The 25,277-nt window shown below is 38.1% G+C and overlaps 1 protein-coding gene and 1 non-coding gene across 13 annotated transcripts in view; both read right to left on the bottom strand.

Moving 5' to 3' along the window:
• Positions 1-25,277, bottom strand: part of UTRN (utrophin) — a 496,097-nt gene that overhangs the window by 113,374 nt on the left and 357,446 nt on the right. For all 12 annotated transcript variants that reach the window (XM_054505586.2, XM_054505588.2, XM_054505587.2 and 9 more), the window contains one exon: positions 22,712-22,868. In XM_054505586.2, the coding sequence (XP_054361561.2) occupies positions 22,712-22,868 (157 nt within the window). The remainder of the gene's footprint in view (positions 1-22,711; positions 22,869-25,277) is intronic.
• On the bottom strand, positions 9,058-9,164 carry LOC123838044 (U6 spliceosomal RNA). The gene has a single exon (XR_006789384.1). It is a non-coding gene; the product is annotated as a U6 spliceosomal RNA (small nuclear RNA).

Raw genomic sequence — 25,277 nt, 5'->3', positions numbered from 1 at the left:
AAATCTGAGTCTGAGAATGCCCTACAGGACTGGAGAATCTATTTTCCTTCCTAACCACATGAAACTTCAGCACTTTTGAAACCAATCTCTCTGCATAGGGCATTGGCAGGGGAATGTCTGATTAACTCCTTCGATATGCCAAGGGAGGGAAGTAGAAGAGGCGAGTGTGGGCAGGTGGGAACCATGCCAAGTAAGTAAAAATGTGGGGCTCAGGGGCGCCTGGGTGGCTCAGTTGGTTAAGCAACTGCCTTCGGCTCAGGTCATGATCCTGGAGTCCCTGGATCGAGTCCCGCATCGGGCTCCCTGCTCGGCAGGGAGTCTGCTTCTCCCTCTGACCCTCCCCCCTTCATGTGCTCTCTCTCTCTCATTTTCTCTGTCTCAAATAAATAAATAAATCTTTAAAAAAAAAAATGTGGGGCTCAAGCCCTAATGCCAACTCACCACCCAAATATCCTAGAGAAGAGCATACATTTAATAATACCTGTTCATATGATATTTTGCAAATTTAACTTTATTATTCAATTTGTCCTATTTCAATTACATTTAATTGCATGTCAGAAATGGGTTTAACTTTCAACAGTATTATACATATAATCATTTCACCACCCTTTACCTCTCAATTAGACATAAAAGAAAACCAGCATTTCCTAACCACCTGGTGAACATTAATGATAAGATAATTAGACCCTAACAGAGTTGTTTTGTATACAGAGCTACAAAGTGGCATTCAGCTTTAGGTTCTAATATCACATGACTTCTACATGGGCTGCCTAAAGTGAGTATAACATAATATAATAGGAATTTTTCTATTTTAATGACTTTATATTTTCATTCAAAACAATTCTGTTCTCAGGCAATAACAAGTATTGCCAACGATGTGAAAAAGTTGGAACCTTTTATACTGCTGGTGGAATGATAAAATGGTGCAGCCACTTTGAAAAACAATTCAGCAGTTTCTTAAAATGTTAAACATAGAGTTACCACATAACCCAGCAATTCAACTTCTAGGTACATACCCAAGAGAACTGAAAGTACATGTCTACATAAAAACTTGTATATGAATGTTCATATCAATATTATTCATAATCGCCAAAATGTGGACACAACCCAAACATCAACTGGTGAACAGATAAACAAAATGCTGTATAGCCATATAATGAAAGTCTTATTCAGCAGTAAAACTGAATGAAATACTACGATCCATGCTACAACACGGAGGAACTTTGAACATGTTATGCTAAGTGAAAGAAGCCAGACACAGAAGCCCATTACTATGAAATGCCCAAAGGGATAAGGGTATAGATACACATGGTAGAACAGTGGTTGCTTAGGGCTGGATGGTTTGGGGAAGAATGGGGGAGTGACAGCTCGTGGGTGTGGGTTTTCTTTTTGGGATAATGTTCTAAATCTAGATAGTGATGATGGCTGTACAATTCTGTGAATATACTAACAGCTACCGAACTGTTCACTTGCATTTTATGCTGTATGAATAATATCTCAATAAAGTTAGTATTAAAATAAAATAATAATTCTGTTTGTTCTCCCAAAAAAGTTCCCGAGGTAATCTGATTATGTCTAACTTCTATCCCCACCCATCCGCAAAGGAGTAGCTCATTCTGTATGTTCAGTATATCCCCCCTCAGTTTCCAGAGCACTTATTTCTCTAGCATAGCTCATCCTAATATACTGTGATCGTGCATCTATCCCCTCCATTATATTGTCAGTTTTTCTAGGATAAGGCTCACATCTTAATCATTCGAAATTCTCTTCAGTGCTTGCCTAGACATATATAGAAAGTACTCAATAAATGCTTAGGGAATAAGGAATAAAAGAAGGAATGCTTTCAGATTAAATACTAGGTAGGATACCAAAATAGGGAGGAGCAAAATATAACAAAGTCTCCCACATGTGATTACCCTAAATTGGATATCCTAAAGTATTGGATTCCAGTTAGCTCTGGGTTATTTGAACTATAATACTTTGCAAATTATTGACGGCACGTACTGCATAGAGCACTGGGTGTTATATGAAAACAATGAATCATGGAACACTACATCTAAAACTAATGATGTATGGGGATTAACATAACAATAAAAAATTTAAAAAAAAACTAATGATGTACTGTATGGTGACTAAAATAACATAATAACATAAAATTTAAAAAAAGGAAATAATTTTTTGAGGCAGAGTTAGCTTTCTCCTATCATCTAATTATCAGAAGTATTTTTTAGAAGATTTTATTTTTAAGTAATATCTACACCCAACATGGGGCTTAAATTTACAACACCGAGATCAAGAGTCATATGCTCTACCCATTGAGCTAGCCAGGCACTCCTTCCTATTAACTAATTATCAGCTAGTCAATACTAAGCCTTTTACTTTATTGTTGATTATTGTTAAATTAATAGCAAAAATCTTTTTTTTCTCCTTAGATAAACAAGTAACAGATTTCACTGAAAGGTGTGGTATGGGCTCACTCCATCTTCCCCTTTTTTTCCACATCCTAACCCATGAGGTAACTGCATAGAGTACAGTTTCCCAAAACTACTGGAGTCATTAGATTGAAGGGTGAATCTGTTATTACTATTGTGTATCAAATCCATCTGAAACATATTGGCTTAAAACAATGACAACTTACTATTCAAGACTTTTTGGATTGGCAAGTTGCCCAGCTCCTCTGCCACCAGAGATTACTCCATCTGTCGTTTAACTGGGATTGCAAGTCCAAGATGGGTTCACTCACGTGCCTAGAAAATATTGTGAGCTACTGCCTGGAATACCACAGTTTCCCTCTATATAGTCTCTAAATGCCCTGTAGGCTGGACTGGGCTTCTTTGAAGCCTGGTAATTAGTGTTCCCAAAGAGTAGAGTGAAAGCTGCAAGATTTCTTAAGACATAGACTCTAGAACAGCTCTGTCCAATAGAACTTCCTGCACGGATAAAAATGCTCTAAAAGCAGGTTGTCTAATATGGTAACAACAGTGGTTTGCAACATTTGGTACTTGAAATATGACTAATTGAACTGAAGAACTGGATTTTAAATTTTATCTAATTGTAATTAATTTAATGTAAATACAAGTGAGAGTTACCACATCAGATAGTACAGCTCTAGAATCTGCACTTCTGCCACATACTACTATTTAAAGCAAGTCACAAGGCCCAGCATAGATTCAAAAGAATGGACAAATACAGTGCATTTCTTGGTGAGGGGAAGAGCAATGATCCTCAGCATAGGGGCTGAGATACAGAGAATCATGATTCATTATTATAACAATCTACCACACAGGATAAAGGGGAAAGGAAAGGCTGGGGATGGCATGGGGATTGGTACTATTTTATATAAGTAGTCATGGAAGGCATCTCAAAGACAGTGATATCTGAAGAAAGAGCTGAAGGAAGTGAGGAAGCCAACCATAAGAATATCTGGCAAAAGAGCAATCCAGGCAGGGAGAACGGCAAATACAAAGGTCCTGAGGGGACTGCTTGCCTGGCTTAGCAGGCTGGCACTGTCAGAGCTGGGTAAACAAAGGATGAGGGTGACTGCTTCTGTAAAAATGTTTCGAATCGTGAAAGTTAGAAGGAAGGAAGTCTTTCTTTGTGATTGATAGTAACCACATACTTCTTTATACGGCAGACATCTAGCTACCTTACTGACTCAAGGCCTGGCCATTGACCTAAGAAGACTTTGTGTGACAACCTTACTGCATAGCTTATGTATTTTCCATTCTAATAGATAGTTCAAAGACCTCAATCTCCTCCCTCCCCACCCCCGGCAAGCACATGTGAAATCAAGCTTCATTCTATAAGCAGTAGACCGGATCAGTTGTAACAAGGAGGGAGAAACAAAACAATTTCAAAAACTAAAATTGAAACTCTATATTAAACATTGCATGCTCTGAATTTTTAATATCAGGAAATATGGTCTCAGATACCTCAGAAGTCAAGAATAATAAATGGAGAGCAAAATGATTGTCCCATGGCCATAAGAAAATGTTCAATGTCTCTCTCATCCTAAGATGGCGTAAGAGTATATTGTAGAATTTTCCAACAAAGATTTCCACCAAGATAAAAAATTTAAAACCTAGTAAATTCAGATAATCTGAAGGAAACATGCCAAGCACAAGAGGAGACGGTAATTAATAAGCCACGATCCCAATCCTCAGGGAACTTACAGTCTAAAGTGAAGAGAATGCTGGTCACAATGTGTTAAGTGCCACAAATCTTTGAGAGAAGAACAAACAGGACATGAGGAAATATAGAGAAGATGGAGAGAGGTGGAGGGGGCACAAGCAACCTTGTGTTGGAAAAGAAACTGGAATTAGAGTAAAGGTAATTAAGGGAAAAGCAACTCAAGGAAACAGAATAAGCAGGTAAAGTAATCTAGTCTCTCATTGTTTTCCCTGTTAAGCAGCTTCTGCATCTCATTTAAACTAAAGGAAGCTCTGGAATGTCAGATTAGTGAAAAACGGATTCGAATATCAGAACTTAACTAGCAAAAATCTCAGTGTTTTCATGCTCAACAGAATTTCTCCGAGCCCCAAACCCCACTTAGCAGAGCCCACCTTTCCTGTCACTTCTCTGCCCCCTTTCAGACTCAGGGTACTGTTTGGCAGCTTACTGGTATGAGTGTCAGGCAGCAGAGTAAATTGCTCCTTATTCAATCTTAAATGCCTAAAGAGAGACTCTCAATGATCCTCCTGCAATGTCTAGGAACACTTCTCCCCACCTGCTATCACTGGGAAGGACGGGGGATTAAGGGATAAGAAGGTATAGATCTTCCTTCACTTACTATGGGGTTACGACCCCATAAGCCCCATTGTAAGCTGAAAATATCATAGGTCAAAAATGCACTGAATACACCTAACCTACCAAACATCATAGGTTAGCTAAGACTACCTTAAATGTGCTCAGAACACTTATATTAGCTGATAACTGGGCAAAATCATCTAACACAAAGCCTATTTTAGAATAAAGTTGGACAGCGCATGTAATTTATTAAACGCTGTACTGAAAGTGAAAAGCAGAATGATTGCATGGAGACTGAATGGCTGTCAATAGGATCGGTCACTGACCCTCATGATTGTGTGGTGGCCTGGGAACTGTGGCTGCCCCTGCCCAGCATCACGAGAGGGGACATCCTGCATAACGCTAGCCCAGGAAAAGTTCCAAGTTCAAAATTCGAAGTACAGTTCCTACTGAATTCCTATGGCTTTTGCACCATCATAAAGTTGAAACACTAAGTCTACCATCGTTAAGTCAGGGACTGTCTGCATAAAGAAGTGACTGGGATGGCTTAAGTCTGAAAGTCTCTCAAGTCAATCGGCTGTTCACTTTCATCATGAACATGGCATTGGCTCACTGGAGGGGCTGAGTTAAGGCCAAGCAAAGAGTAGTATGATCAGTTACTCCTGGAGCACTGACATGGGCAGGACCTTGCAAATCACCTGATGTGAAAGCAAGGTCTGAGAAAACCTGGAGGGAGGAGAGGAATCTCCGACATCCCCTTCTGTCCTAAATGGCAGCTTGCCACACTGCCTGAGACCAAGGGGAGACAAGAGGAGAAAAAAAACACACACGTGGGTGTGAACTAAATCTTGGTGTCATCCCCTCTTCTTTAAGTAACAACTGTCTCCTCTCTTTTCTTTACTCTAAAGCCATCATCCAAATTGTCTGTATATCAAGTGCCAAAGTTCGCTGAGATGCACTTTTCCTAAAATTTTCTAGACCACAATATTAAAATTGTAAATAAAGCAGATCCTTTGGCTCTCTTGCTTAAAGCCCTCCAAGAGCTCCCTGTTGCACTTGGAACCAATTCTAAACTTCCTATCAAGATCTGGATCTTCCCTGCTTTCCAACTTCAACTACTAAATACCCTAATTTCTAGTCTCAAAGTCTTTACTTCTGTCCCTAGAATACACCAAGTGTTCCTTCCTCATGTCCTGTGTAATCCAGAGTCAAGGAAGGAGAACTCCCAAGAAATGGGAGTAGCCCATTCACTGTCTGACCTGTGAAGTTAGTAGAATAGTAAACTAATTACTATTAAAATGATGCTAACCTAAAGTCTTACCAACATTCTCACCTCTTTTCCAAGACAGAATTCTTCCCTCAGCCTCTATTCACCATTACTTATGGAGGAAAGTTCTAGCTGCTTTAGCTATAGCTTTGGATGACCAATACCGGTATCCAACCCTCCACTGCAGAAGCTGGTCTGCAAAGAAAGCAACATGGAATAACTCTGAGCAGCAGAGGAAGGAAGGAGTCATCTCCTTTAGCCCTTCATAGAGAAAGTTATTTCTTGACACAGTATCTGTGTGCTTTCTTAGCAATCTCACTGGCCCTCACTGGTCAAAGTCAAAGAGATCCACAAGGGTGGATCTTCCTGACCCTTGAGGGACCCAGCACCAACACCACCCTCACCATTAATATAAGTATCACCTGGTTCTCCAGCAGAGCCAGCCCTCCCTTCTCTGAGCCTCTCCGGCTCTTGGCATCTGCTTTGCTACAGCACTTATCGCACATGCTGTCCTGACTTCTTTGCCGACCAGACTGGGCTATCTGTGAAGGCACACATCTATGCCACAGAGAGTAGAGCGGGAGCTCAATGAATTTAGGTATGAAAGAATAAGGAGATGCTTAAAAAACTGTTCTGTTGTATAATAAAATCAGATTTGCAGCCAAAAGCCTTGTGTGACAGTCCAATGCACATTATGTAGGCACACCCTGACCCACTGGGAGCCCTTGGGTTGGTCCCGAAACTTCTCTGCATGTTGATAACAAAATTTCTCATTCTACTAACTTCACAGGTGAGACAGTGAATGTGAACATATCTCAAAACTAGTGTTGTAGAAAAACTAGTTACTATTAAAATGATGCTAACCTAAAGTCTTACCAACATTCTCACCTCTTTTCCAAGACAGAATTCTTCCCTCAGCCTCTATTCACCATTACTTATGGAGGAAAGTTCTAGCTGCTTTAGCTATAGCTTTGGATGACCAATGCCAGTATCCAAACCTCCATTAGCAAGAACAACTGAATTTAACTCTCTTAAGGGATAAATTATTTAATTCTCAGAAAAATGGAATCATGTGATCCTCCAAAATTAAGCGAAAATGTTTGGAAAGTATAAAACTGGGTTGCAAGTTTCTTATGTCACTTTAGATTTTAGAAAACATATAAATGTAATGTCTTTTTGTGAACCAATTTGTTCCAGACTAAAACAGCAGAGTAAAGCTCTGTGATGGCAAAAATGGTTAGCCAGATTACATCACATACACTAATTTGATATAAATACCAAATTTCTTCAACTGATCAGTCCAACAATGTATATCTTTTTCCCAATCCTTTGACGTACAACCAAATCAAACACATTCAACCAATTCTCTCCCTTCTCTTTGAGAGAAAGACAGAATCAGACATCTGACATCCCAGAACTGCTCTCTAAATTCCCATCCTGCCATGGGATACCAGCATTTTAATGCTAACAATACCAGGTTCAAGGAAAGAGCGGGGGAAATGAGAAATCACAGGCAAGGGTGCAGTGAAACTTCACTTTCATACATTGCTAGAGGCGGAAAATTGGTTCAATCACTTGGGAAAGTCGGTTGGCAATATATCAAGAGTCATTACTATGTTCATATTGCGTGAAACAAGAATTTCACCTTTGAGAATATATCCTAGGAAAATGATCCAGAAAAAAGCTACAAACACAAAAGTTTTCATTATAAAGTTATTTATGATTAGAAAAATTTGAAAGCAATTTAAATGTCTAACACCTGGAAAATATTTAGGCTCACTACGGTATGGCTACACTAGGGACCATTATGTAACCTTGGAAAATTACTATGACAATGACTACATAGCAGCATGAAGAAACAGACATCACATATATCTAAATAAAAAAGACAGGATAAAAACTATGTACCCTATTAGGACTGTGTGAAAGATAAATACACAAAAATAAAATACTCATGCAAAATGAAAATGGTTGTGTTACAGTGGTAAACTTAAGGCCAATTTTTTGTTCTTTATTTTATACAATCTGTAATGATATTATTTTCATAATTTAAAATTATACTTTTCTCCCTCGGAGGGAGAGATGAACCATGAGAGACTATGGACTCAGAAACAAACACGGTTTTGGGGGGGGGAAAGGGGAGGGGTTATCCTGGTGATGGGTATTAAGGAGGGCACATACTGCATGGAGCACTGGGTATTATACTAAAACAATGGATTATGGATCACCACATCAAAAACTAATGATGTATTGCATGATGACTAATATAACAAAATTTAAAAAATTAAAAAAATAAAATAAAAAAATAAAATTATTCTTTTAAGAAAGGAATATTAAATGGAATCTAGCTCATTTATCATTGAACAAATTATTACTTTTATTTATTTTTGCTTTTTTATTGAAGTACAACTGGTATACAATATCCTATTAGTATCAGGTATACATCATAGTGATTTGATGTTTTTATACATTACAAAATGATCCCCACAAAAATTCTAGTTACCTTTTGTCATCATACAAAGCTATTACCGTATTATTGACTACATCCCTTATGCTGTACATCATATACTCATGATTTACTAATTTTCTAACTCTTGAGATTATAGCTCTTAGTCCCCTTCACCTATTTCACCCACCCACCACCCCCTCCCCACTCTGGTAACCAACAGTTTGTTTACTGTACCTATGAGTCTGTTTCTGTTTTGTTTATTCATTTGTTTCTTAGACTCCATGTGTGAGATCATATAGTATTGTCCTTCGCACTCTGACTTATTTCGCTTAGCATAATACCCTCTAGGTCCCTTCATATTGTCACAAATAGCAAGATTTAACTCATTTTTTATGGATGAGTGATATTCCATCGTATATATACCACATCTTCTTCATCTACTAATGGACACTTAGGTTGTTTCCATATCTTGGCTATTGTAAATAAACACAGGCATGAATATATGTCTTCAAACTGATGTTTTTCAATGTCTTCAGATAATTACCCAGAAGTAGAATTACTGGATCATATGGTAATTCTATTTTTAATTTTTTGAAAAAATACAGAATGTTTCATGAATTTACATGTCATCCTTGCATAGAGGCCCAGCCAATCTTCTGTGTATCATTCCAATTTTAGTATAGGTACTGCCGAAGCAAGCGCAAATTACTACTTTTAATGAATGGCATTATTAATAATTACAAATGTATTTGAGAAGCATAGTTTTTATATCAACAACCATGAAACTTTCCCATTATGTTTTACCTCATGATCTCTCTGAAGCTAAATTTATTCAAAACATTTATTCAAAACATTCAAAACATAAATTTATTCAAAACAAAACAAGGAATCTTAACCCATCTAGCTTTCAAGGTATCAAATCTCTACACAAGAGAGAACCCAGCAATATTTAGTATATAAGGGCAAATAAGCTACATTTTAAAAGCTATCTCAACAATTAGAGATATGTCAATGCTTTCCCCCTTATACAAAAATCTTTCCAACTCCTGATTTGAATAATTTAAGTAATATTAAAACAGAAAGAAGGCAACCTCTTAACTGGCTATAATATTAAAATGTAAAGTATAATGGTGTTGATTAATTTTCTTACAACTTCAAGTATGTCATATAATTGAAATTATTTTTAGCTCTTCAGGAAATACTATTACTTATATTTCTGTCAGCTAATCTTTATTAAAGATTCATCTATTCAAAGTAGAAATATCTTCAAAAGGGGATATTCTTTTGAACATGAATAAGTAAAAAGGGATTAAAGAGAGATAAAGAGAAAAAAAAGGAACAACCATACCTCTTTGGGTTATCTTTGGGTATATTTGTTATCTTTGGGTATATTTCACTCTTTTAACATTCAACAAATACTGATTACCTAAAGTGTCTGGCACAGACAAAGAGACAACAGAAAATAAGTAAGTAATTATAGAGGATGATAAATATTATGGAAAAAGAAAAAAGTAGAACAGGGTAACAGAGAAGGGGGTACTGGGAAGGGGGTTTCGACTGGTGTAGAGAAGTCTGGGTAGGCTTCACTGGGGAGGTACCACAGAACAAACATCTGAAAACAGTGGAGTTAATCATGTGGATACCAGGTAAAGAGCATTCTAGGCACAGAAGACAACATGGAGCTGCAACTGAAGGCACAGCTAGGGGCCAGCATGGCTGGTACCAGACTTTACGAGAGAAAATACCATGAATGAGGTGAGCAAGGTGTGAGTAGGAGGTAGGTCACACCATGGAGGGTCTTGTAGACCATTCTGAGAACAGTGGCTTTTATTCTGAATTAAACAGGAAAACACTACAGAGTTTTGATTCATTGGAATAGGAACACTCTGGCCACTGTATTAAGAATAACAGAGATTGATAACTGTAGCTCCTAATATATGGTAATAAGACATAACCAGATTCTGATTCTATATTTTCAACATAGAACCAATGAGATTTTCTAATAGAGGGAATATGAGAGAAAGACAAGATTGAAGGTGATTATTATTTTTTATCTAAGCAACAATAGAATTCTTTCCATTGAAATGGGGGGAGATCAGGTAGAACGATTTTGAGCAGCAAGTTCAGGAATCCAGTTTGGACTTACTAAGTTTGAGATGTCTATTAGATACCCAAGTAGAGATGCCACGTAAAGAGATATAAATTTGGCATATAGATGGCATGTAACACCAGGAAACAATGAGTTCAGGAAAGAATAGGTATAGAGAAGTTGGCACAGCCTGGCCCCTGGTGCATCCCAATTTTAGGAGGCTGAGGAAAGAAGGAGGGGCCAGCAGAGGAGGTTGAGAAGGAGCTACCAGGGAGGTAAGAAGAAAACCAGCACAGAGTGGTGTCCTAGAAGTCAAGTGAAGAGACCGAACAGAGAAACAGTTAGTGAGTTGACAAGAAAAGAAGGACTGAAAATGGACCCTTGGTCACATCTCAGCTGACACTAATGCGCAGAGACAGAAGTTACCGTGGGGGGCATCTAAGTGAGAGTGGAGGCTCAGGATGGCTTACTTGAGAAAGAGAGTGCTTGCAATAAGCTTTAAGAGGCTTTCATTATTGTCAAAGTGTTGTTTTATGTATGTCAAAACATAAACATTAATGTTTTTCTTCGTGCCAGCAGGTCTGACTATAGAATTCACAGAGCCCCTTCTTCAAATATTACTAAGAATTGCAAGATGGCGGCAGCAGAGCATTAAACCAAGTGCAGGGCCCATCTAAGAGTGGAGCCTTATGTGATTGTAATTGCATGGGACACACACCCACGAAGCTGGCCCTCAATGCAAGTCATCTCAACTAATGAATAGAAGTATTGCTGGTACAGCAGGCTTTCTTAGCTTCTGGTTTCAAAAAAACACTTAACTACGTATTGGAGAATACAAGCAGAAAAAATAAATGATACAAACATAAGGAGAATCTGTTAGAATGTAATTTACTTTTTTTCCCAACTTGCTTTCAAAGCTAAATCAGCATATATGGATCTGAAGTCATTACAGTATGACAGCAAAAAAGGGCAGAAGAGTCATTAAATTTGATAGCACTAATAAAACTACATGAGAAAAGGGAAAGAAAACAGGCTTACTTTTCATTAGTATGCAGACAAAAAAAAAAAAAAAAACAACTCCTTCATAGAGCTTTAAAAGTTTTGGTTAACATCCCTAAATGAACATTTAATATACAAATTCATTTTGGTTCCACCCCATTGACATAAAAAATGATGCCTGAGTCAGAATACTAAGTATGAATGCTAAAACTAAGATAGGAATCCTCCAGCTTCTCACAGTAATAAAAGAGTATTCTTCCCTACAATTTTCAAAATATATGCACACATAAATGTATTCCTTCATTTGGCAAATATATTCAATATCTACTATTACCAGGCACCGCAGAAGGTGCTGAACTTGTATTTTTTTTCTCTCTCAAGTAAAATTGAAAAGGGAGGTAAGCAACACCCTCTTACTCTATTGCATACTCCAGTCATGCCATGACGAATTTGGAGGAGTTTCCCTCCAGGAGTTTTGATAACAGTCTTTAGAGAATTCTTATTCCGAAATCTCTTTTTAGCTCAAAGGCTACTTGCCCTGTGAAGCCTTACCCAGTCTTCCCAGTACAGAGAACCATGATTCATCTGTGCCTCCCTGGCCATGTGCTCATGCTCACATTAGTGCTTTTGGTATCCAATGTAGTTACTTTTTTCAAGCCTGTCTCTGCTGCTAGATGGTGAAATCCGTGACAGCAAAATTAGTCTTCTGAAGTGATACATGCCCAGTGCCTAGCAAAGTATGTGGCAAATATCAGTAGCAACACAGAGGTTTGTTGAATGAATACACAAACTGGCAGATAAATGAAACTTGGCTAAATATGTCCAGAGGCAGTTCATTGGAAATGGGCTGTTACATTCAGGGGGTGGACTGTAACTGCTTGGTCTCCCAAACCTCTCCTTCCTGCTGCATTTGTGGTCCACTCTCAATTTCACCACCAGATACTGCCAGCTATTAGGCTGCCTTGCCATTCCCTCTAAACGTGGACAGTCCATGGCCCTTTGGGGTAAAGTCCCAGTGACACCTGTCAGGCATAGGAAATAAATCAGCTGCAGACAACTAAATGGAGTATGGCCAGTGGGTATAGCCTCACTTCTAGAACTGCTGCTTTGGGAAGGAACACAAGTAGCAACTTTACTCATAGTCCTTAGAGTAGGCTATGCATTTAATAAGAATGAAGTCAAAGGAGGCACCAAAGGCTGGAGGGGGAACTTGGAAATTAATTTAATCAATTTTAGAAAAAGGCCAATATCCCATATTTGGTAACTTCATCACACAGCAAGACCTTGAAGTTACAGGTTTGCAGGTAGAGTCTCAGATTACTTTAGTAGGGAGAACAATCCCCCCCCCCCCCACAGCCTCAATTTCATGGTGGCATATTGCTGATTTAAAGACAATGTTTGAATTTGTTACTTTAGTAAGCAAGTTTGCAAGTGTATTTCAGCAAGTCAGTTTCAGACTCAAATGTCCTGACTCTTACATAATGAGGTTTGAATAGAGGAATTAAATTAAGTAAAGGACAGAGGGGCCCTGAGGGAATGGATCTAAACCTATAAAAAATTATACCAGAATCATACACTTTCAATTATTTTTGGTGATTTTCTTTGCTAAAATCAAACATGTATTCTATTAAAGAAAGGGTGTCAGAGCTCTGACAGCTGCCCCCACATAACTGAGAATTTACATTGTGTAGAAAATGAAGTGCAGAGTGAATAGCAAAAACTGCATCTGCAACGTAATCCAGTGTTAAAGCATGTGACTGGAAATAAATCCCTAACATTACAAATGAATGCGACTGCATTGTAGGAACTTTCTAAGTAACTGTTGATTGAATGATAATCTCACATTCTTGAAAGTGAAGTTGCATACAAGTGACCTCACTTTCTATAAACCATTAAAAATGATACAAAAAGGGTGCCTGGGTGGCTCAGTCGTTAAGCGTCTGCCTTTGGCTCAGGTCATGATCTCAAGATCCTGGGATCGAGCCCAGGATTGGGCTCCCTGCTCGGCGGGGAGCCTGCTTCTCCCTCTCCCACTCCCCCTGCTTGTATTTCCTCTCTCGCTGTGTCTCTCTGTCAAATAAATAAATAAAATCTTAAAAAAATAAATAAATAAAAATAAAAAAATAAAAATTATACAAAAAATTTAGATCATTAGATGGGAAAATTCAACTATATCCATTTATTCTAAAAATTGTTAAAAACACTTTTTAAAAAAAAACACCGTATGTTTTAAAGTGGTAATTTATTTTGATACTTGAGGATATTAAATATGTACCCACATGAGAAAAAAATAATACAACTGTGTTGTTTACAAACTGATACTTGTAAAGACTGGAAGGTGACTCTGTCTAATTTTGCAAGTTAATCCTAGATAGTGATGGGGGACTACTTATATGGGGCAGTATTAGATGGTAAATAATAGGTATTAATATACCTTTATTTAATTAAAACAACTCATATAGCCTAGACAGTTTTAAACAAAACAAAAATGATCAAAACTGTCAAGACAGACTCGCAGTTACAGGAGGAGATATGGACCACTCCTTACTATGTGCCAGGCCCAGGGCCAAACACTCTTCACTGTCATAGCCCTTTGACATATTATTAATTTTTATTATTATTTAATAAGTCTCCTATATGTATGTGCTGTTAAAGCACTGAACACAGTATTTATTACTATTGTTACTGAAAACTTATCAATGTTCTGAGTCACTGATTAAAATATCCAAGTTATCCAAAGTATAAACATTTAATTAAGGGTCCAAAATACATTGATGTTATATCAGTTCCTGGGACTTTTTTTTTTGGACAGAAGAAAAGAATGCCAATCTGTGAGCCACTCATTTCAACGTGTGAGAGAGAGATCTTAAGCAGAGACTGCTATGGGGCTTTCTGCTTGCTCAGCATCCAGGACTGGGGAGCTTTCCCCAGCACCATCAACCCTACTAACCGCTTTGCTTTTCTGCTTTGTTTCTGGTCTGTGGAATGTCTGTTGCGTTCTGGAGCCCAAATTTGCTATGTTTGGTTTCCTGCGGGGGGGCGGGGATTGTTACATTTTATCTATAATTACTACGTGTTTTAAGCAGACAAGGTGATCTGAAGCATGACCTTACAGTACCATTCTAACTAAAAGTCTCAGAGCCATCCCCTAAACATTTAAATATGTAATATTCCATCTGGATACAGCCACAAGCACAGAGCTTTTATGAATAGAAATTATTAAAACGTGTCACTGAAGTGCAGAGGCTGTGCCTTGTTGCCCTTTGTATATTTAACATTGTTTTCAACCACAAGAAGGCATTCAGTGAATAGTGTGGGTGGGTGTTGAGGTGACTAGCACTGCCATTATTGAAGACTGGCTATGAGAACGTGTCATTAAGTCACTGATGCACAAATATCAAGGTCTCGAATATAGAAATACAGGTAGGGACCAGAAGACTTTGAGAGTATGTGAGTTCCCATAAACCAACCTCCAAGTATCCAAGGTGCCTGTACAAATAAATCTGAGATACCAGAGTCGCTAGCCATCGGCATGTGTGACCGTGAAAGCAGACTGGATCCAGGATAAGGTCATGTGAATACAAATGCAAATGTAAAATTATATACATTAATTTTGTTTCTTTACTTATAGATTATGGTAACATTCAAATATTGCATTTAAAGGTAATTAGATTCATGGTTAAACATTTATCATTTGTCTATAAACCTCTGATAAGTTAACTAAAGCAGTGCATACAGACGTGTCTTACGAGCTTGGCCTTTCCATGATAAGCTGTTTTCTTTTATTAAGAACAAGAAGTAAGTCATTTTGCAGTCTCTAGACTCATATCTTATCCCATATAAATTCTCAAAAATGTTGTTTCAATGACTTCATCCCATTTCCTGAGTAGTCTAAATTATCTCTGAAGCCACCAATAGGCAAAAATAGTAAATGTAAGTTCTGACGTCAAAACTTGCGGTTGCCCAAATGTCATGAATCTGAGGAAAAATTAAAAATTTGGACACAGCACAACTAAATGAAAAATACACTAGAAAATGTAGGTCCTAGTCTAAAGAAGGACTCCAACAGCCATTGCATATTGCGCACTTACTAAATGTACTCTGCTAAGTGCTTTATATATACTGATGATCAGAAACAGGACTGAAGAGATGGGACAATATGCTCCAGAGCCTGGATCACAGAGCTAGTGAGTGGAGGAGGGGAGCACTGAAACTACGTCTACCTAAGCCCAGGTTCTAGTTCACTAACTTTTATAGAAAGTCCCAACAGGGGTGCCTGGGTGGCTCAGATGGTTAAGCGTCTGCCTTCGGCTTAGGTCATGATCCCAGGGTCCTGGGATCAAGCCCCGCATCGGGCTCCCTGCTCTGCAGGAAGCCTGCTTCTCCCTCCTCCACTCCCCCTGCTTGTGTTCCCTCTCTCGCTGTGTCTCTCTCTGTCATATAAATAAATAATAAAAAAAAAAAGTCCCAACCCAAAGTGCCTCAGAACAGAGACTGATACGCCACTATCCAGAGGGCAAGAGCCAAAACAAATTTCACTTAACTTCATAAAGTGCTGAGAATAGAGGTTAGTCAGATGTCTACTTAGAATTACCTTATTCAAATTCTTCACATAACTCTTTGACATCAGAGTTGGACATCCCTGGAAGCAGCTTTTAAGTCACGTAGTGGTTTTCTAGTCCACAGTAACCCCACATCCACCTAAGGTTTTGAGACCTAGCTTTGTTTTTTACTTTGTATATAATGTCACTGGAAACTTCAATGTAAAACTTAAGTGCTAACTTGTGTGACTTGACTTCAGCACAGGTGGTTTTTAATGCATCTTGTGAATGTGTATTTGTCTTGACCACAACAGAAAGGCATGTGGTATTGCTTTTTAAGCTGATCTTTAAAAGACTTGTGTACACAACATTCAAGACTTGCATTTATGAGATCTTACCTCCTAGAATAGTAAACAAATCAGTGTTAGATTTCTTGTCTCGTTTAAAAAAAAAATCCATCTGGGAATTGCTAGACATTCTAATTTAGTATCAAGAGATTAGGTCCCATTAGTTTGGCACAGTACTGCGTTGTTCAAAATAAAGTAATTCAGACAGCTATCTGCAAGAAGAGAGGGTAAGTTAGAAATCAAATACAAGGTCTCACTCTTTCTATGGGGAAATTTTAAGAAACAAAAAAACTTGCCTAGTATTAGTATCAAGCCATTTAAGGGTTGATTTTGGTTGATTCTAACTATGTACTTTTAAGCTATAAAGCAAGAGTTCTTTAAGACTGAAGAGATCTCTTAAACTTTATTATGACAATTAAAGACCAAAAACAGCAAGAAGTTAGAAAAGGCACCTAAATTTATTGCTAAACATACCTGTGAAAAAATAGTTTAAAGATTATTTTGTTCCATCCAAAGCTACATCATGTTATTATTGAAAAGAGTTATAGAATCTCTTTAAGAGAAAAGATCAGAAATAAAAGTGTACAAGAACTGATAGCAGGCTTGAGTTATCACCAAGGGACTGAAGTTGGGGGTTAGAGAAATGGATAGTTGGGAAGACAACTAGAGATTTGGGATAGCAATGTGCAGTGCACAATTCCTGTTGGAAATGATTTCTAATAACACAGGGAAGAAGCAGGGACTGTGTCTGTTCTGTGTATCCATGTCTCTCTGGTGTCCTAGAAACTGCCAGACACGTGGGCAAATGATAAGGATTTGCTGGAAGTGAGAAAGGAAAGGAGGGGTGAAAACTCAGATTTCATCAAAACACACCATGGCTCTCATTTTCTTCCGCTATCAGTAAGGGGATTGGACTAAACTATTTCTTGGGCCTCTTTCAGTTTTAATCATTGATAATTTTAATTCTAAATAAAGATTTTTTTTTCCTGGTAAAAAGAATCAGGAGGCAGGGGGAAAAGACATTCTCCAAGGACATAGGTAAGAAAAAGCTATCCTGAAATAGATAACCACATGTATACCCAACACCCAAAGGGATTTTAAATTTAAGAAAAGATTACAGATAATTTACAGAATTACATTTAAGTTAGAACATTGGCAAGGCTGAGATTCAACTACAGTTAGACTATTCAATGATTATGGCTGGCAAAGTTTAGTAAGAAAGGTAAATAATTACAGGTAGGTGTCATGTCTTTAAATATTGCCCTAATAGTACCGATGCATAGTGATTTGCCCTCACTGTAATAATTTATAGTGATTAGAAACATTATAGTTGACAGTTGGGAAAGAAGGTTACTTTTGACAGAATGTGACTGCATTTAGAAATAAGGTCTTTAAATAGTTAAGTTAAAATGAGGTCATTAGGGCCCTAATCCAATATGACTGGTGTCCTTATAAAAAGAGGGTATTTTGAGCAGTTTTAAAAGACAGATACTCACAGAGGGAAGGCCATCTGAAGACAAGGAGAGAGGCCTCAGAAAAAAATCAACGCTGCAGACACGATGATCTCAGACTTCTAGGCTCCAGAATTGTGAGAAGATTAATTTCTTTTATGTCACTCAATCTATGGTGTTTTGTTATGGTGGCCTTCGCAAACTAATACATACCTCCACAAACTTTACTCGGAAATCTCTTCCATAATTTATTTCTGGCATAAGAGGCTGCTCAGTTCTCAGAGTTAAAACATTAGTAATAGATGATAGTAAGAAAGCCTGTAGTTTTAGATCACTGATAAACTGGAAGGCAGACTATGACAGATCACAATAAAGTATCATATTCCAGAACCTACGATCCACATGAAATGTCACAAAGGATCATTTCCAGTGAGGGTTTAACAACGAGAGGAGAAGCCACCTGGCCCCATACTCAGAAATTCAATCAGTGCTATTCATAGAAACTTTCTAATATAAAATTCAAAGCAGTACAGACCATTAAATGGAAACTCCTGATAAGTCCTATTTACTGATAAAGAACATCCCTCAACAGCAGTCTGGATTATGCACAACGGGCTAAGTGATGGCAACTGTGATAAAGACGTAATAGTAACCCAAGAAAAATCTAGTAACAGGCACTAAGAAATTTAGAAAGCAGTGCTAAACTATATCCAATTTACACTATTCCTCTCCTCCATCCCCAACCAGGGGTGTAAGACTCAAAAGATGTGAAAACACCATTTTTCCAAACTACATCAATCCCAACCTATCCCACCATCACCCTTCCTTCTCATAATCATCATTCTGGTATCAGGTCATGGTGATTTTACTGCCCCTGTAGATGATCCTGCAGCTAACTCCGCCTCTCAGCTCCTTATCTACTCCTCCCTATAGACCGGGTCCTCCACCCTACCTGTGCAACTCACTCCCGCAAAAAGACACCGGAGATGGTCATTAACAATAAATGTCCCTTTGGGGCGCCTGGGTGGCTCAGTTGGTTAACCATCTGCCTTCGGCTCAGGTCATGATCTCAGGGTCCTGGGATCGAGCCCCGCATCGGGCTCCCTGCTCCGCAGAAAGCCTGCTTCTCCCTCTCCCAGTCCCCCTGCTTGTGTTCCCTCTCTCGCTTTCTCTCTCTCTCTAATAAATAAATAAATAAAATCTTTAAAAAAAAATAAAAATAAATAAAACAAAACAAAAAACAATAAATGTCCCTTCTAGCACCCCTTCTCTGACTATAACCAGCTTTCTTTACAGTTTGTGCCCCTCCCCAGGTCCCTAACTTGAATGATTTCTCAGCCCCCTGCCGTGTCCCATTCTTTGACTTCTAACATCACTTTACTGTCCCTCATCTCCCCGATATCCTCAGCTCTCCCTTCCCCCAGCCTCAATTCCACATGCGATCATTACCATAGCTCCCTTGCATTTCTGTAACCCCCTTTCCCCTCTCTTCCTCCATCACATGTGCTTGGTTCAATTCAACTTTCCAACTCACTCCTTACCTTCAGTGAGGCAACTCAACCATGGGCGAAGAAAAACATTCACATTGGCTGTTCTCACTTTAAATTCATGAGCACTGACCTCACGGGGGGCCCTTCATAATGCCCCGTGGTCTTCTTGTACATTCCTAGTTTAACTCACCCACTCCTAGACTATATTTTCTGTCTCCTCCCTCCCCAAACCTCCACATTGTCTTCCTTCTTCTCGTATCAGTTGATGACCCTGCTCCCTATTTCACTGAGAAAACAGAGGCAATCAGAAGAGGACATCTAAATATTCGCACACACAGATCTACAAAGCTACCTTTTTGTTAGACGGGATGAACTCTTTGCCCTCCTACCCGAGACCAACTGCTACACTTGTACCCTGGATCCTATCCCATCCCCTACCTGCTAATCTCTCTCCTGCATCACTGACTTTTCTGACTTTATAAGATCATTCCCATCAGCATAGAACCATGTAGAATTTGTCCTCATCCTTGTAAAGTCATTACTTGACCCCACATTCTCCCCCGAGGCATTGCCCCATTTGCTTTATCCAAAAACCTTTGATTCCTGCCACTAGAAGCCCTTCTCTTTCTCTTATATTCCACATACCCAACCCATGAGCACATCCTGTTGCTTCTTCCCAAATATATTCAAAAACCAGTTACTTCTACCTCTACCTTTATACCTTTGTTCAAGTCATCGCTATCCCCCACTTGGACTACTGAAATACATTTCTGAACTCCTCTATATTTTATTCTTCATAATTTCACCTGTAATTATCATATAATGTAAGTCAGATCGCAGCAGTATAATGATCAAAACCTTCCATGGTTTCCCATCTCCCTTGGAGTAAAAGCCAAGCCCTTGCAAAGGACTTTCAAGTACCTAGGTGATTTAAACCCTTTCCCCCTGCCTCCACCCCAACCTCATCTCCTGCCACTCTATTTGGCTGAAGTGCTTCAACAACACTGGTACCCATGCTATTCCTCAGATATGACCAGAACACTGCAGCCTCTGTGGCCTGTGTGAGTCTATCCCCTTTTCCCTACGCTGTCTTCCCCAGGGATAGCATCACGTCCTGCCTCACCTTTCCATAGGTTCTCGTCTCAAAAACCACCTCATTTATGGCACTTTCCTGACCTTCTCCACATAAAACAGCACCTCTGCAATTTATACTCTCCCATCCCTCTCTCTCTCCTTGACCTTGCTTTACCTTTTTCATAGTACTTACTACCATGAGACCTATTATGTATTTACTCCCTGTCTAATGTCTTTCTCTTACTACTCGGAGTCAGGCAAGAACTTTATCATGTTCACTGTTGACTCACCAATGCTTAGAATAGTGCCTGAAGCATATGACACACTCAATAAATACTTGCTGAACGAATGAACCAGTATGATCATCAGCATCATTATCAGTATTATATTTATTATCTAAACACCCAGGCCTAAAGGGATGGTGCAGAGCAACTGCACTCTAAGACTCTAAGTGAAACACAGCCTAAAAGAGGCTGACCTTGTTCAGAGGAGGGCTTAGAAAGAACATAGCCAGCACTTACTGGAAACACTGATGTGCACTTTACTTGCTAAGGCCAGAAGAGGAAAATCATTTCATGCCTCAAGAACTAGGTTTTAATCAAAACTAGCAGAACATGGTCACAAGCAGATTTTATTCCTTAACAGAGCACTTCCATTAGAAGAGCTTTGTATTATTCTATTTCATCACCTGAATCCACAAAAAAAGGTATATGAATAATTAATAGAAGGGGAAGCTGAAAAAAGGAGAAACATGATCTTCCTAAATCAGTGATTTAAAATCTTCTGTCATTGTTTGTTGTTGTTGTTATGATTATTTTGCATGTTATATTCCAACAGTGTCTTCTTTTCTCTCATCTTGGAACTCTCTCTATCACAGTCTCTTTTCAAGTAGAAAGGGAAAATTTACCCAAATGGTAATGTGAATAACCTAGACACAAGGACCCAAAGTAAAATAATTTTCAAGGTCTTATCATTTTGAAGCAAACTTATTACCTAGATGACATCTTCCTTTCTTCCTTTAGAAGATGCATGTGTTAGTGTTGTGGCTTTTCCAAAGGGAAGAGAATTCTAACATCACATTTAATTAGAATGAGAACTTGCATTGCATGCGAAGAGTAAAAACTATACATATATAACAAAACAAGCCCATGTGTAGTACATGAGAAAATGGACATGAAGGAGTACTAAATAAACAAATGGAGAGTTAATAAGGCAAAGAATTTAAATAATACAAAGTTCTAAGAATTAACATGTCAGTTGATAACATTTCAGCATATCTGCTTCTCAGAGTAAAAGTACAGATTTGCAGAGAGACAGAAATTTGAGCAGAATAAAAATGTAACTCAAAAAAAGGTCTAAGTTCAGAAAAATAAAACATATAAAATGATCTAAATACTATGGCCCTCATTTGCTTTAAGACTTTATATTCATACTTCTACAGGTCCTTTTTTTTTCACTTCCATTTATTATAAACATGATAAACATGATAATTTGCAATTCTTTATAACTCTATGCCTTCTCAGTTTAAGAACTCACTTGTAGTAAAAATATTTCCCCAATAGAATATATTAATATTTTAAAATCTATTAGAAAGTTAGATAAATGTTGATACACTAAAAGCAATATGATGCTTTAGAGATCTGTAACGTTTGAAAAAAATTAATTAAATATGAAGAGAAATTAATTTGAAACAAATGGAAGTAATACATGCAACTTAAATTAAGTGTCTAAATACTGATAATTAGAAATGGGGGGTAGGAGGGCACCTGGGTGGCTCAGTCGGTTAAGCGTCCAACTCTTGGTTTCAGCTCAGGTCATGATCTCAGGGTCACTGGATTGAGCCCTACATCGGGCTCCGAGCTCATCGGGGAGTCTGCTTGAGGATTCTCTCCCTCTCCCTCAGCCCTTCCCCCTGCTCGCACTCCCTCTCTCAAATAAATTAAATCTATAAATAAATAAATAAAAGAAATGGGGGGCAAGGGTGAAATCCTGTGTTGATTGCTTCAACTCAGATATTTATCTAGAATTTTGAGTATATACTTTGCCATCAACAAACAGGGTTACAGAGGGAGGGGAGTGGGGGAATGGGGTAACCAAGTGATGGGTATTAAGAAGGGCACATGTGGTGATGAGCACTGGGTGTTATACGCAACTGATGAATCACTGAACACTACATCAAAAACTAATGATGTACTATATGTTGGCTAATTGAAAATAAAAAAATTTAAAAAGGTCCCCACCAGATGCAGCTAACTTACTTTACAGTGATCATACTGGAGCTGTAAGGCTGGGACATCCCCTCCAATGGGCATTTGCTTTTGAAGCTCTTCATCTTTAATATTCAGCCATTTGATCAGTTCTTCTAAGGATGTCAGCAACCTGTTCCACTTCTCAGCACTGGCCTCCAAATGGGCCCTGGTGAGAGACAGTATTGTCCACATTTAGAAGTTTGAATTGTGTTAAAAAATTATATATCTTCCCTTAGACTCACAATCTTGTATGACCAACTAATGTTCACATCCCAGAAAGAGGTTGACTTCTTGTTAAAAAAAAAAATCCTGTAAGAAACAGTTATTTTGAAGAAGATGAAATATGCAGATATGTTGGTAATATCTATCAAAATTTAAAACGGATAACTACACGCCACAAAGGCATAAATATGAGTCTTTTGAGAAGAATGACCGTGATATAATGTGAAATTATAAAAGCAAGTTTCAGTAGCTTATGTATAATATATACGCACACTCAAATATAATTTTCTTCTCCTTTCATCCATATATATGAAGAGAGGGATAGAGAGAAGAAAAGAAAGCAACTACATGCATATAACATGTTTGCAAAGATACATATTAGATGGGATTACTACTGAAAACACAGTAAACACTTAATTTTTACATATTTATGTACTAATTGAGTATGTACAACAGGCCCATGTTATTTTTCTTTCTAAAAGAGCTAATTTTTTAGGAAAGAAAATTACTGTCTTAATTTCCCTTAAAACTCAATAAATTACTGAAAGCAGAACATCACCAGCATTTATCTCAAAAAGTTGGGAAACAATAAGCCATTGCCTGGATAGAACACTATTTGGCTTAAGGCTGACTGGTGTCCAGTGACAAATGTCTACTGTGAATAGAAAACAACTGGGCAAAAATCATCGATTACAGTACTTTATACTCTGGTTTAAAGGTGAGGCCTTTGGTTCAATAACTATTTCTGTTTTTAGTACAGAAAAGTACCTTCAGATTCTTAAATTATGAAATTTATACTCAGGAAACCATGTTTCGGAAATACATTTTCACGTGATTAAGATTCCAATAAGAATAAAAGCCCTTGAGAATAGAAATGCAAATAAAAGCACAAATTTGGGGCGCTGAAGAAAGCCCACTTACCCAGTCTTAAGCCCACACTTCATGGGCTGAATTTGAAAAGGGGGATCAGTCAGAAATAACTCCAGGGACTTTAGGAGTCAGGTTTACTCAACCCTGCACCACCCCAGTGGGCAGACGGTTAATGGGGACTTAAGCACTCAACTGTGTGAAATGGAATTACCTTAACCTTTCAGACTGAGAGGTGCAGGGCTGATGGAAACAGACCTAAGCCTTGTTTCACACCAGCTTCCAAAGACTAAAGACATGATGGCAAAAGATGACTCATCTGGGGCAACTTCAGGTGCAAGAAACCTCTGTTGATCAGGCTTCACAACCTCTCAGTTAGCTATCACCTTCACATTGGCATTATGATCCCCTCTTCCACAAAACTGCTCCTTCCCTGAGTAATAGGAGACCAATCAACCAGGGACAGCCTCTACTGTCTCTCAGCCTTATCAGTAATTTCCTTTTTGGACATCTGATCGACTTGAGCATCTGTTCCTAAAGCTGATAGCTCTGCTATAGTTAATTCAAACAAGTATTTTCCCATTGATCACATTAGGTGGTACTCCAGCAATAGACATTCAACAATATCCTGTCTTTGTTTAAAAGTTCATGTTTTCAGAAGAATGATCTGATCTCTAGTTCATCTCTAGTTCATAAAGTAATGATCATGGTCTATCATCCAATATTCTTGGCTAAAAGGAAAAAAAAAAATGGAGTTCTGCATATCTCTGAAATACCACGAACCAGCGAAGGCCAGTTACCCTGCAATCTATTTATAGTTCCATTATCAGCTGGCTAATATAAAACAAACTATTCAAACTCTAAAATGATGTATCTTATTCAAAAGACCTAGATATGAAATAATAAAAAATTATTTGTAAATACAGAAAGAAGTTTGAGGTATTTTATAATTCTATGAGAATTGTATGATTAAGTTTGTTTTCTTGCATTTATAATCTTTTCTATTCATTCTACAGGTGGTATATTGACCTCACTTTACAAAATTCTGCTTTAATGAGATCCTGAGTCTGCATGAGTGCCAGCTTTTCTATATTCATATTGATTAATTTTAGGCCAAATATGTAATTACCTATCCGTGATAAACAGTAATTTTACTTGTCATAGAGAAGAGCTAAATAATTTCGATTATATTAACTGAAAACTCTGCCAGTTACAAATCATTTTGCCATAAATATATTTGAGGTGTTGCAATTTCTTTCTAGTATTTTTTTTTCTTTTTATTAATATATAATGTATTATTTGTTTCAGGGGTGCAGGTCTGTGATTCATCAGTCTTATACAATTCACAGTGCTCACCACAACACATACCCTCCCCAATGTCCATCACCCAGCCACCCCATCCCTCCACTCCAGCAACCCTCAGTTTCTTTCCTGAGACTAAGAGTCTCTTTCTAGTATTTTTAAAATGCAAAAAAAAAAAAGACAG

Source organism: Mirounga angustirostris, unplaced genomic scaffold (genome assembly GCF_029215605.1).
Source record: "Mirounga angustirostris isolate CCGP_5_RB_7025 unplaced genomic scaffold, mMirAng1.0.hap1 SCAF_8, whole genome shotgun sequence".
NCBI lineage: Eukaryota > Metazoa > Chordata > Mammalia > Carnivora > Phocidae > Mirounga > Mirounga angustirostris.
Note: the sequence above shows the minus strand (reverse complement) of the source record. Positions and strands in the feature narration are given on the sequence as shown.